Below are 15083 nucleotides of genomic sequence, written 5' to 3'. Positions count from 1 at the left end.
GTTCTGGTTCCATTGCGATTTCTGGAGGAACGGGAAAAGCCCGGGTTTCAACAATATCGGCCGAAGAGCTGGCCGAGGGGACTGGTGTTTCACCAATTCCAGTAACAAAAAAGCCACACGCTCTGGTGCTTCATTTTTAAAATCTATCTAGTCAGTTCGGAGTTTGGTGTGAGGTCGAACCGACTCGGTTGAAGATGCTCATCCTTAAGTGGAGGGAGGCTATTGATTACGGAAAGTTGGTGTCTTTGGACATTCTCAAGGTGTCGTTGACCGGTAGGCAGGACAGATATTGGTTGTTCTCCCTATGTGGTACTGGTAACACTTTTATGTCCTCTTCTCATGCTTTAGTTATTTTGTTCCTCTGCTTTGTACTTGTATAAATCCACTATTTCACCTGACTTCAGCATGAGACATTTTCCTTATTTGTTTTGTCTTTTTTTGCAGTGTCTTCCCGTCAAGCTGTGTTGGAAAGGGAGCGGCGTAAGGTCGAATAAAAATTTTCCTTGGAGAGGGTTGTTGTAGGAAGTTCTCATCCTGAGACCGCCGATTTACAGGCACCCATCCCTTCTCATGGTCACTCACATACTCCTTTCTTGGAGCTTACTAGTGAAAACAGGTCTGAACCGTTGGACATGGAGGCCGAACACCGGAAGAGGCTCCGGGCACCGGGTGGTGATTTTATCGAGATGTATGCTCCGAAATGGGGTGTATTGTTGTCGGAATCTATAGTCTCCCAGTCCCCAGCAGCCGTAAGGAAGGTCGGTCCGAACCTTTGCAGGGGATTGATGCTTCCTAAGGACCAAGTTGTCTACGCTACCGTCGATCCTTTGGATGCCTGCACCGAGCTTGTGGCTCACCTTTCTGAGGTATATTTTGCCTTAGTTTTTATCTCAATTTCTTTCTTCCCTTCGTATTCTCCTTGCCGTAATTTCTTTTTTCATTTTTTTCTCAAGTTGTCCCTTGGGCGGATGTTGTGGCTGATAAGGTCCAGGATATGCAAGCTCGAATGAAAGTGGTGGTTCAGGTGAAGGTCAGGACGACCCAGGCTGAAGAGGCACTAGGGCGTGTGCAGAAGGCCCTATAGATGTCGGAGGGGCAGGCTTCACCTTTTTCGACTGATAAAAAGAACTTATAGGAGGAGCTCTCTCGGTTAAAAGTCGAAGGTTGCTCGTAGAGAAACCCAGCTGAAAGCCTCAAGGAAATTGCTTCATAAAGAGAAGAAGAAGCTAGAGGTTACCGTGGAGCGGTTCTTCCAAATAGGCTTTGACGAGGCGGCAATTCGGGCTCACGACAGGGGTTGGGATCACAAGCTCCTACTTGACTCAGGCATGGACGAACCTGTCGAGAAGTCCGTCGATGATGAGCCTCTCATCATCTCCTCCAACTAGTTTTACTTATTGAATTTGTAAACTTACTGCATTATGGCTTTCACTGATGTGCCTTCGGGCCTAAATTCATATTTTCTTCACGCTTTTATTATTTTAATTTTCAACTCTTTTCTTGCATCTTTGGGTTTTATTTTCCTTAGCATAACATTGTATTTTCAGTCTTTAAATTTACTGAAAACGTTTACATCTAGTTTATATCTGTATGTGGGCCTAGAACAGTCTGTTATACGTGGAGGAAATATGTTATATGTCTGAAGTAATGTTTTGGTAGTTTTAGTAACACCATTTTCTTGAAAGGGATATATATAACTAGCGCTATAAATAGTTTAATGTATAAATATCCCTCTATATAGTAGTAACATTTATATGTAGCATAGTACATATATACTTCATAATTTATACTCATAACAGAAAAAAAGATTAGCAAAACAAGATAGGGTGTAACTTTCAACCTGAGTTATAATGAACCCCATATTAATTCATTTTTTAACTTAAGAAAGTCAATAATAATAATATAAGACGAACTAGAATGAAAATAAATGTTACTCCCTCCCAGTTTCAAATTAATGATCTAACTTTGACAGTAAATTAAAAATTATTATAACTTTATTACCTATTAAAAGTATATTACATGTATTTTCTAATATTATAACTTTTATAATTATTTTTCGATTCTATAACTATATTTAATTTTCATTCAAGCCTGGTCAATTTTAATGTACAACAAGACAAATAAATAGAAATAAATGAGTATTACTTTGTCCGTTCTAAATAGAATAGAGAATAGGACATGTATATTATGCTAATGGGTAGTAGCTACTAAAAAATATCATTAATTTTAATAATTTTTTTCTAAAAATGAAGTTGCTTTTTTTTGGCTTCTAGAAGTTGAAGTTGCATCATATTTGATACTGGAAAAGTTTACAAACTCTTGATCTCAAGATCACATTTTGACTCACATTTTCTTGAATTATAATATATGTTCCCCATCAATTTTGACTGATCAACTTATATTATTTGCTCATGATCCGGTTGAAAAATAATTTAACAAGGTGTAAGGAAACACCTGGGGGAACTAAAAATATTAGATATGTTGTGAACTCTCAGTAAAAAAATAAACCAATGGCATGAAAGGTATAGAGATAAAAACAACTCTATCAACACAAAACAAAAATGCCAGTCTAATCATTCATAACAACGGGAAGTAAGGGAAATTCAGCACCGGTTTGATAGTAACATAAAAAACATTCTAAACATGCACATAGGGTTTGGTTCATGTAGCTGAACAAATAAGAAATCAGACTCTAGCCGCAGCCTCTTTCATAGTCGCAGCAGGATGGCAGCCTGTATCTGCATTGGTTTAATTAATTTAAAAAAATAATAATTTTACAGTAATAATATATATTCAGTTTCAATTGACAAAATATTATTAGTTTTTCTTTATTTTGATATTGATACCTTTTTAGCTACACGGCGGCTGCTGGCAGGAGGGCTTTCCGCTTTCATCCTCAGGAGCTTCATCAGAAGTTGACCTAGGTAATTAGGTAATTAAGTAAAGAGAAAAAATATTGGATACATCTAATTTCTTCCTTCCATTTTGTTTAGAACATCTAATTTTTACAAGCATTTCAAGAATAGCATAAAAAATTAAACTTTATAATTTATGCTATAAGATTCATAAATATATAAAAAGTTTTTTTTTAAAATCATGTTTTTTTTGTTTTTTTATTGCATATTAAAGTTTATAATTTATGCCAACACATATGATTCATAAAAAAAATAAAACTTTCACACAATATTGACATAATTTTATTTTTTTTGGAAATGGAGGAAGTAAGAGTATATTTTTATATAAAAAATAAGATGGAACATTAATTGATATAAAAGGGGGAGATTAAAATTTGCTAGGCAGGGAACCAAAATAAAAACAAACTTACTCTTGATGTTGTGTAGGTAGGACCCAGTTGTCATCCCATACCCAGTGCATCCTAAGCTCAGACCCAGAAAATTGTCTTATTGTCCAATTTGATTCCATAAATACAGTGAATTTTTCAATGGAGTCGTGCACAGTTAATATAAGAGCTTCCCACCACCCGCCATCTTCTTTAACATTGACTTTCATTCCTTCAAAGAACCTGACTCCTGGGTGATCTGGTGGAGGAATGGGCCGAACCCTTTCCAGATCTACAAATCGTATAAGTGGTCCATTCGTGTCAGGATCGGAGAGGTTCTGTAATTTGACTTGTATTTTTTGTGTACACAGACGGAGAACTGTGGCTTTGTACCAGGATTTACTAAAACGGGGATGGTCTAAGGAGACCTCCACCCATGATCCTCTACTGATCAGTACCTGGTTTGCTGTTAATTCCGCCATTGTGTAAAATGTTGGGATTGAGAGAAAGGAGAGAAAGAATAGAGAGTGGAAGATGGTATAAGATGGAGAGAGAATATCTAATGTAATATTTAATATGACAGATACAAATAAAATCAATAAAATTTGAAATAATAATATCAAAGATATTGTTCCAAATTTTGGAATCCCAAATAATTCCAAGAATGTTTAGTTTTTCTTGATTTATAGCTGGGTCCCATATTTTGATAGGACGAGTTAATTAATTTTAGAATCTAGAACATTTTGATTTTTAGATAGAGGATTTGTGGACTTGATAATATCTATAACATATTAATTACAAAGATTTAAAATTCAAATCACATATATACAAATTGAATTAAAATAAACTCCTATAATTAACAAATATTTAGCTTTTAAAATTATAATATATATATAGGAAATTTTATAAGGACCACTTGAGACCTTGTAGACCATATATGTTCTACAATCAAAACACTATTAAATATATTATTTTTCAAAGTATATTTTACGAGTATGACTAATTAATTAAAATTATTGAAAATCGTTTAAGTTTAATCAGTCAAATATGTGTGTATGTTCTTCAAACTGAACAAATGTTCAGCAACCTTAACATGTTTTACAGAATAAAATATTTTTGTAATATTTTACATGCATTACATATATAATTTTCAAGATTTTAAATAAAATAAGGATATTTGTAGAGTATGATTGGCAAAATAATATGTTTTGCAATATTTTTATGTAATATTACTTATAGAACGCCTTCGATGTCTCCAAAAAAAACTGGTCTCCAGAGAACTTAGAAAGAATGCCCAAAATATACCACTTTCCAGTTTCAAGTGCCCAGAATACCCACCGGCAAAAAGACTACCCAAAATACCGACGAACTGCGCATTCTACAGATGCGTATTCCTTTTTTTATTTTTGCAAAGAATACGTCTGTTTACGTATTCGGGGGTAAAATGGGCACTTCCTCCCGCCAAATGGTATTTTGGGCACCAAGCCCCCAAATGGTGGGTATTTTGATTTTTTACCCATTTCAGGTGGGGATCGTTAATTCTCTGATCTCTTGAACCTATTCGTTTCAGATACAAAATTAAAATGACCGCCCTTAAATTTTCGCGGTAGAACTTAACTCTCTCTCTCCATATATAATATATAAAAGTTCTTTGGAGACCATATTTTTATCGGATACCTCGGAGACCACCCGTGTTCAGCAATCAAAATACTATAAAATATATTATTTTGTGAAGTATATTCTACGAATATCACTAATTAATTAAAATTATTAAAGATTAAGTTTAATAAGTATAATGTGTATCTTCTGCTATTTGAACAAATGTTCTGCAAACTAAACATGTTTTTTAGAATAAAATATTTTGTAAAGTTCTACATGCACTACATGCATGATGTTTAAGTTTTTGAAAATAAATAATGATCTTTGTAGAACATAATTCGTAAAATAATATGTTTTTCAATGTTTTTATGCAAGATTTTAGTTATAATATATATATATATATATATATATATATATATATATATAATTGATAAAAAAAACTGCAAAGTCTATTATTTAAAACAAAATCAATGAATATCACTATTTAAAAATTATGGTGTGTATAATTAAAATGCCTAAAAAATTGAAGTTGAAGCTTAAATTGTAATTTTTTGAAACTTATTTACCAGTCCCATATATAAAATTTTATATATATACGTAAATTTGAATCATATTAAGTGTAATTTTTTTAGCCTAAATAATAAGTTTGTGTCTCTATTATCCAAAATAAATTTTAGTATCACATATGGTTTAACAATTTAACGAGGGTTACGAATCAGAGACTCACTTTTTATTTATAGTTTTTTGCGTAAAGATGATGTAGTAGGACCCATTTTATCATTTTATATAACGAAATATATTGATTATGAATAGCTGCAACTATAAAATAAATGACACGGACACATAAATTTAATTTAATACTTAAATCTAATATTTTGATACACGTAATTACATAAACACGAATATTCATGATAAATTTAATATTGCATATGATAAGTTTAAAATAATATTAATATTTTTAACTTCTATATGAATATTAATGTAGTTTGTTCAATTATGTTTGATCAATGGTAAATTTCATCAATGTACATAACATCATCGGTATATTTGTGATCACTTTCAATTTGTATTATTTCTTCAAAACTTATTTTTAATTTCATTCTGGAATCTAAGCCGTCTCCGATATTGTTTTACAAAACACCCATCATTGTTAATATTAACCAAATTTTAAATATAATAATCAACTCAAGATGTCCTCCATCGTTGTATAAACTATCATTATAAAGTCGCAAATGAAGTATTAGTTAGTATTGATAAGATATACTCCCTCTGTCCCAATAAATTTTTTTAACATTACAAAAAGAGTGTTCAACACGCATTTTAAGTCAATTATCTGTTATAGTTACATAAGATATTTTAAAACTTTTCTCGTTGAAATAAAAATTAAATGTTCAAATTTTTATTCAAAGAAAAGAAAATATTAAAAATAAGTCATGAAATTATATTAGATAAAAACCTTAAAATGTGTGTTGAACTCTCCATTTCAAATGTTAAGAATCTATTGGGACGAAGGGAGTATAATCTTTTAAATAAATGATTTATTGATTTGGTCGTGATATGTGTCCTGACGTATTTGAAAATAATACAATAAAGCATTTCCATAATGTCGAATCAGGAGGAAAAGGCCTAAAATGGTTAAGAAATGAAACATGTCCTATCAGCCTGTATAATATATCCTAAAAGCCCACTTTCCCTCCCCACCACGCAGTAGAAAATTCATGACTCAAAAATGATACTCCGTGGAAAATATTACGTGACAGTCAGCGTGGCGACATGGACAGCCACATGGCATGATTCCACTTCCTAACTTGGCTGTCTACGTAGAGTGAGTTTGGTCCACGTATGTTGTCACGTCATAGATGAGGTTGACACTGATGGGTCATTACATGTCGGTTAGAAGTAGAAAATAATTGTGCCGGTAGGAAATAATTATTATTAGTAGGAAATATGTCGATCAACTATGTAAATGGTATTTCCTACTACCAATTTTCTACTTTTTTTTCAACCAGGCATTTCGTACCAACACTTAGAGGGGGTAGGCAAGGTGTCTTCAATGTGGTAAAAAAATGTTTGTTTTGTAATGGTAAAAGTGGCATGATAATAAGTATTAATGGAGATTTTAAAAAATAATGCTTTTCTTGATATCTATGTATAACAAATTGCACAATAATATCATTATGTAAATCATAGGAATATATAATTATAACCAAAAATCAAACATTCATCAGAAATCATAATATTCAAAAGTTAAACTAACATCTCCAAAATAATTTTCTATATTTACTAAAATGGCAATCATATCATAACAAAAACTCAAAATATGTATTACAATATTAAACTAAGAACGCTCAAAAGTTTCCATCACAGTTCAATGATTTGTGCTCATTCTTTTTAATATCTTTGTAATTTTATCTTTGTCATGATTTTTTTTCTTTTCAATGGCCTAACACCAATATGTTCATCGTCTAATGACAATAATCTACATAATAAGTGTAAAAATAGTTAGTATGAATTTTACACACGAAAATAACTAATTAAGAACAATTGAAAGTAACTAATCAAGAACAATTGAAAGGAAGAACTAATCAAGAACAAAATGTTTTGAAGAACACATAAATAATTTACATACACTGATAGAATAAGGTCAATACACATCAGTTATTAACTGAAGTTTTTAAAATCGATATGTGTGGGTGTATAGAAAGGTACATGTTTTAACATGGTTGTGAGCCGATATGTGGAAACATCTTTAGCATCATTCTCTTGACGGAAATTGATGTATAATCTCTTCTTTAAAATAAAAAATAATTACAACATTTTCAATATAGTATTAATATGTTATAATTATGAATTAAAAATGTAACGTACAATGTATTATTTAACATTAACATCATTTATGTATCTGAAAGTGATTTATAACTTACATTTTACCTCGTTTATTTTTAGAACCAATGTTAAAGGATGTGTTGTGGCCATTTTCCTTATCTTCCTTTGGTATATGTAAGCCTAATTTGATCAATCAAATTTTGACATAAATATGAAATAAAAATTATATATTTATTTATGACATAAAATTTATAACTGTCTCACTTCTTGTATGACCCATATATAGGGTTGTGAATGAGTCGACATGCTCACGAATAGTTCGGTATTTTGTTAGAAAAAAAGTTCGGCTCGTATTCGGTTTGATTTATAAACGAGTCTAATATTAACATAATTTTAAGATTTGATATGTAAATGAGTTGATCTTTAGCATAATGTTCGAGAACAAGTTTGATAACAATGTTCGTGAGTAAGTTCGTGAACATGCTCGTTGATATAGCTCCTGAATAAGTATATGAAATATGCTCGTAAACATTTTATGACCCATACTTATGACAAAATATTTAGTGAATAATTATTTATTATCTGTCTACATATGAATTTATCGATTTATGTAATAAATTTATTATTTTTTTATTATATTTATAAATTTTTATATGTGATTTGGATTATATATATTAAATGCTAGATAGTAAATGTATTCAATTACTGTGTAACATTATTTTAAATAAAATTAATGTAATTTAATCAAAATCAGAATGTTAAACACTTAAATTGATTTGTATGATTTATAGGGTTTTGAAATTTTTCATAATAAGTATTTATTTTCTAAAAATAAGAATTAATTGAAGTTCGTACAAAAAATCGGAAATTATGCAAACGAGTTCATAAACCGAGTTATCCAAAATTTGTGAACAAAATTTGTGAGTTGTTCGTTACTGTAGTTCGTGAGTTGTGTGTGAACTTGTTCGCATATAATTTTTTTCTTAATGAGTCGATACATAGTTTAAATTTACACGATTCAATTTTTATTGAATTTTTATCGATTTTATTTCACTTTCTTAATTTATCATTGACCCTAATTATATATAGTATGTAATGATACATAACCTATTCAAATCTTATATTTAATTTCAACAAATATAACCTTGGTATATTTAATTTATAACTAATGTGAACGTGCAGTTTAAGAATGATTTTCAAGCTTATGACTAAATTACTTTTTTATATATTCATATGTTTGTAATATAAATAATATTTTAAATTTATATTGCTAAAAATTTGCATAAATCTATTAGATTATTAATAGCCCAACAAGGGACAAATTTATGAGATAATTTATTGGACTCAAAATTCTTGAGTCATTTAATAGTACATTCTAAAACTTTGAGTAATTTTATGGTAAGTAAAAAGACAAGATTACCCACCCCTACAAAAATGATCTGTGCTATTTTAGGTGGGTTTGTCAAAAACCTTGTCACTTGTATTCTCCGAGTTCTGCTTTTTCTACCTCGAGGGTGATCTGGAGCTTATGGGCTTTGTGCGTGACGCTGGTCAAACCATCGGTGGGGATGGAGGGTCGCAATCGGTAAGAGCTCAACCATAAAATTATGTCGAGGGTTTTCAACGATAGGCTTCTGTTTGATTTGAATTTGTGTGTGTAACGTGTGTGTGCTTGTGTCTCCGTGCTCGTCTTGTGTATATGCGTAAATGAGCCAGCAATATCTCTGCGGCTTTAAACGTTTACCCACCTTTTTTATTACTGATTACAAAGAATTATCCCCCGGAATTGTGTTTTATATGATACTTATTGTATGAGTCTGGATTGCCTATTATTATATAGAGCCTTGGGTATCGGGAATCGATGATATTGAAATTGAATTTAATAGAGAGATATCTAACACTTTTGATCACATCCGAATGTATAAATATATTTGACGGCTGTATAAGGTCATTACATGATCTTTTCCCATATTTTATATTATTTTTGTTTTATATGAATTTTTAGCCTTTTCGCTACTTCGGCATAGTAGTAACATTTGATTAAATTATATCCACTGAATTATTATGGTATTATTCTACCATATTATTCTCTAATACTGTAGCAAAAAATTCAGTGGAACAGTCACAAATTAGAGTTGTCACGTGGTATTTTCCCATGTGCACATAGTTACAATAGTTAACATGTTAATTATGTATCTATACTACTATACTGTAATAACTGGAATGGGGTATAATTTGGTTCAACGGTATATTCCCTAATTTTAGTTATTAAAAAAGTAAATAAATAGTATTATATATCCACTAAACTATTATATACATAGTCTACTTATCCAATTAAACTACAACTACGATATCCTCAGTTATTAAAAATTAAAATTAATTTTGTTATATATCTGCTAATTGTTAAACTACTAGCTATTGTATATTTATCCTACTAAACTTACGACAACATGTTATTCTATTATTTTTATTATAAATTTATAATTTTTATATATTTATAAAAATATTTTAAAATTATAATATTGCCGGATAAATAAAAAGTTTAAATATTAATGGAAACCGGTGCGATGCACCGGATTTAAACTAGTAATTATAGTACACAAGTAGTGATTATATAAATTTTGAGCGATTATATTGTTCCATTGGTAGGTAATTAAAAATTGTTGATGAAATGCAAATATCGGGGTGAAACCAATATAAGATTCATGCTTCTCAATGCCAGTGAACTCATATATGTTTTTCTTACTACTATGTGTATGTACTGTCTCTCACTTTAATTATCATGGTCGTATGTTTGCTATCTGATTTAGCAGTGTTATGCGATAGATCCTGCATTAATGAGCATGTTTTACGAACATTATATTAATCATGAGTTAATTATATTTTGCAACCCCTACCTTTCATTGAATAACAAAACTATATGTTTAGTTTCAATAATACAGTTTGCAACCCCTAATTTTAGATATCAAATACAATATGCATCTCTTTAACCATTTTGTTAAAAATATTTAAATAATAATTTTAATTCTTTTAAATTAAACTAAAATTTAGAATTTCAAATTATAAAAATAATATTAATGTCAATTATTTTATTACTCAGTATAATTTTAAAAATTTTAAAATATAGATATATTTAGAAACTTTATGATTATATATATAAACATATATTTTGCTTAATAAATATATTTTAAGTATTTAACATTATGATTAATTTAGAGTATTACTAATAAAAAATAGCTATAATTTTTTTCATGTAAAAAAATTATTAAAATAAATATTTTAATTAATTTAAAATTTTAATTATTAATATTAACATCTCAATTTCAATTTTATAACCGGAAGGGATGCATGTTGTAATTGATATTGAAAGTTAAAGAGTTGCAACTGTATTTTGCAAAGTAAGTAAACTATTTTGATCTTAAATGAAAGGTGAGGGTTACAAAGTGCAATTAACTCATTAATCATTCATGTGAGTTGTAGCTTTGTATAGTAACGGTTATCTATATTACCGACTTGGCAACCACATGTTGCACAACATCAGGGATAATGTATTTTGTTTCTTGATGCTAACATCATATGCAAATGCTACCATCGCACCTGATGCGTATTACATAGCATGTACTAAGGTTGTTTTGTTGTTCATAATGCAATTGGAGATTAGAGGTTCAAAATATACTAATTAATGTGTATGTGCATGATAGTTAATCAATGGGATGTCCCAGTAACGAAGAGGGGTCGTCCTCTAAAGCCCGTGACTGAGGAGGTCCTGAAACGCAGAAGGTTATTAAGGCAGCAGGGCTGATACTTCCCGCCCAAAAAGTATGTTGTAATTGTAATACAATCCCACCAATTTTATCACAATTATTATAAATTTATATCATTATATAACAAATACTAGTTGTTGTGATTATAATAATGGAATTGTTACTATTATGTGATTGCAGCTCGTTCCTTATTAAATCGAAGGATAACACTACAAAAAAACAGCTAAATACAACCGCCCAATAAATGGTTGTATTTAGTTAAATACAACCGGATCTGGTTGTATTTAACTAAATACAACCGTTTTTTGGGCCGGTTGTAAATACTCGAGTAATATTTAGTAGACCGGTTGTATTTATACTAAATACGACCGTTTAAATACAACCGCGTAAATACAACCACTTAAATACAACCGCGTAAATACAACCGCGTAAATACAACCGTATTCAGTTAAATTTGATTTTTCAATTTCAATTTGAAAATCCCCTTAAAAATTTGAATTTTTTTTAAAATTCAAAACGTCCGTCAAAAATATAAACTCTACCGTATATAATAGAAAATATTATTCTAAATTCGACCACATTCAGTCGAATTAATGAACAACAAATTTAAAAAAAAATGAAAAATCCATCGCCGGAATCTTGAATCTGCGAAATTTTCCATTGCTTTTTCCAGTAGCCGGAGGTGACCGGCCGGCCAAATTTCCAGCAAATCCAGTCGCCTTCTTCACCCTCAATTTCTACTCACTTCCTCCTGATCTATCACTATATCTAGTTTGTTTTTCCGAAATCAAAATAAAATAATTTTTCCGACGAGACCAATCTCCCTGTTACTCTTTCTCCGTACAGCACGCCACGTACCACAACCATCGGTGGCGGCTGCATTGCTTCAAAACGCACACAAATAACACCAAAAACGAAGCATCCCCATAGTGCCAAACAAAGTAGCAAACAGATTTATGTAGAATTGAATCTCCATCCCCAATGGAAAATCCCTCTGATTGCTGTAGTTTAAGTTATAACAGATTCACTGTATAGTGCAAATGAAGCACGGAATGCTCTTCCTTTTAATCAGTGTGTATGATTGTCTCTTGACCTTTTACTTGCAAAGTAGAAACTGTTAATATGTACAAAGGAGAAAAAATATGGGGAAATCTGGGGAAAAAAATTTAGAGCTTGCAGAGAATTTGAATTATATATAGTACATGCATCATATATTGGATATCAAGTTAGGTATTATTTAGTAGGGAGATATAGTTTTAGTACTATTATGAAGCTAGGATGAAGTGTACAACATACTATAAAAACAAAAAGAAAAAAAACAGGGGAGGGGGAGGTAGGTTGACCGGAAAAAAATAGGGAAGGGGGACGGAGGTGCAGCGTGAGGGAAATGGGAAAGAGGGGGGGTTTGGAACGCGTAAGGTAGGGGTGGGGGGGTTTAGCGTTAGTTTTTTATATATAATTTTGTTTTGTTTTTGTGTGTTAATATTTTTTATAAAATGTAATTTCAACCCTTGGATTGTTGTGATAGTAGTTGAATATGGTTCGTTATATATAATTCACGCGTATCGCTGACGTGACTCTAAATACAACCGCATTCCGTCGAATTTAGGAGTGTCAATTTTATTATTATTATTATTATTATTATTATTATTATTATTATTATTATTATTATTATTATTATTCTTGTTATTATTATTATTATTATTATTATTATTATTATTATTATTATATAACTTTTACAGGACATAAATATTAATTAATATTTTCCTTACAAAGATTATTATATTCTAAATTTTAAAATTTATTTTTAAGAATTCAATGTTTTAAGAAAAATTTTAATTCACGATTTGGATCGATTTTATCATAAATACCACATTTTATAAATATTTTTAAAAAAACTCCAAACATCAGTTTGGGACAAAAATCAGTATATTTTAGTGATATGACAAAAATTTTGGAAAAAAATAAATATATTTTGTTTGCATTTTTAATAGTCAAAGAGTAGTTTGACTAGTACTTATAACTAGTGTTTAATCTCATATTGATGTTTTGATATTTTTAAAAATATTAATGAATGAGCCAACCATACGGATGCCAAGATCTGTATATTTTAGTCATATGATAAAAAATTTAGAAACAAATAAATATATTTGGTTAGCCTTTTTAACAGTCAAATGGTAGTTTGACTAGTACTTCTAATTAGTGTTTAATCTCATATTGATGTTTCAATATTTTTAAAAATATTACTGAATGATCCAACCGTACGGATGTCAAGATCTATATATTTCAGTGATATGACAAAAATTTTAGAAAAAAATAAATATATTTATTTTCTTTTTTAACAGTCAACAAATAATTTGACCAGTACTTCTAACTAGTGTTTAATCTCATATTGATGATTCGATATTTTTAAAAATATTAATGAATGATCAAACCGTACGGATGTCAAAATTAGTATATTTTAGTGATATGATAAAAAATTTAGAAAAAAGTAAATATATTTGGTTTACTTTTTTAACAGTCAACTAGTAATTTGACCCGTACTTCTCATTAGTGTTTAATCCCGTATTGATGATACGATATTTTTAAAAATATTAATGAATGATCCAACCGTACGCATGTCAAGATCTGTATATTTTAGTGATATGACAAAAAAATTAGAAAAAAATAAATATATTTGGTTTGCCTTTTTAAGAGTCAAAGAGTAGTTTGACCAGTACTTCTAACTAGTGTTTAATCCCATATTGATGTTTCGATATTTTTAAAAATATTAATGAATGATTCAACCATATAGATGTCAAGATCTATATATTTTAGTGATATGACAAAAATATTAGAAAAAAATAAATATATTTGGTTTACTTTTTTAACAATCAACTAGTAATTTGACGAGTACTTCTAACTAGTGTTTAATCCCATATTGATATTTCAATATTTTTAAAAATATTAATGAATGATCCAACCGTACGGATGTCAAGATCTGTATATTTTAGTGATATGACCAAAAATTTAGAAAAAAATAAATATATTTGGTTTGTCTTTTTAATAGTCAAAGAGTAGTTTGACCAGTACTTCTAACTAGTGTTTAATCCCATATTGATGTTTCGATATTTTTAAAATATTAATGAATGATCCAACCGTACGGATGTCAAGATCTATATATTTTAGTGATATGAAAAAAAAATTAGAAAAAAATAAATATATTTGGTTTGCTTTTTTAACAGTCAACTAGTAAATTGACCAGTAATCTAACTAGTGTTTAATCCCATATTGATGTTTCGATATTTTTAAAAATATTAATGAATGATCCAACCGTACGAATGTCAAAATAGTTAAAATTTAAATATTCAAATTACTTACATTTTCCGTGAACTTTTTTTGACAATTTTCATATCCGTATGGTGGGATTATAATTTAAAACAAATACAAAATAGATTAAAACTGAAATTATAATTATTAATTGAACGATAAATATCTAACTACCATAATAATCTTTTTTTGCAAGAACTAAAATATAGATTTCGTGTAAATTTTATTTTATATTTTTTTCCAGAAATTTTCCGCCATTTTTAAAAATAATTCGACCGAAATCGGTTGACTTTAGTACAAAATTC

General features: G+C 29.6%; 1 protein-coding gene across 1 annotated transcript; it reads right to left on the bottom strand.

Moving 5' to 3' along the window:
* Positions 1–3321: 3321 nt before the first annotated feature.
* Positions 3322–3762, bottom strand: LOC141691622 (DUF724 domain-containing protein 6-like). The gene has a single exon (XM_074496392.1). It carries the CDS (start codon positions 3760–3762, stop codon positions 3322–3324), a length of 441 nt encoding a protein of 146 aa, XP_074352493.1.
* Between the last annotated feature and the right edge of the window lie 11321 nt (positions 3763–15083).

The sequence above is a fragment of the Apium graveolens genome, chromosome 10 (genome assembly GCF_009905375.1).
Source record: "Apium graveolens cultivar Ventura chromosome 10, ASM990537v1, whole genome shotgun sequence".
Taxonomy (NCBI): domain Eukaryota; kingdom Viridiplantae; phylum Streptophyta; class Magnoliopsida; order Apiales; family Apiaceae; genus Apium; species Apium graveolens.
This window is presented reverse-complemented; position numbering and strand designations above follow the sequence as displayed.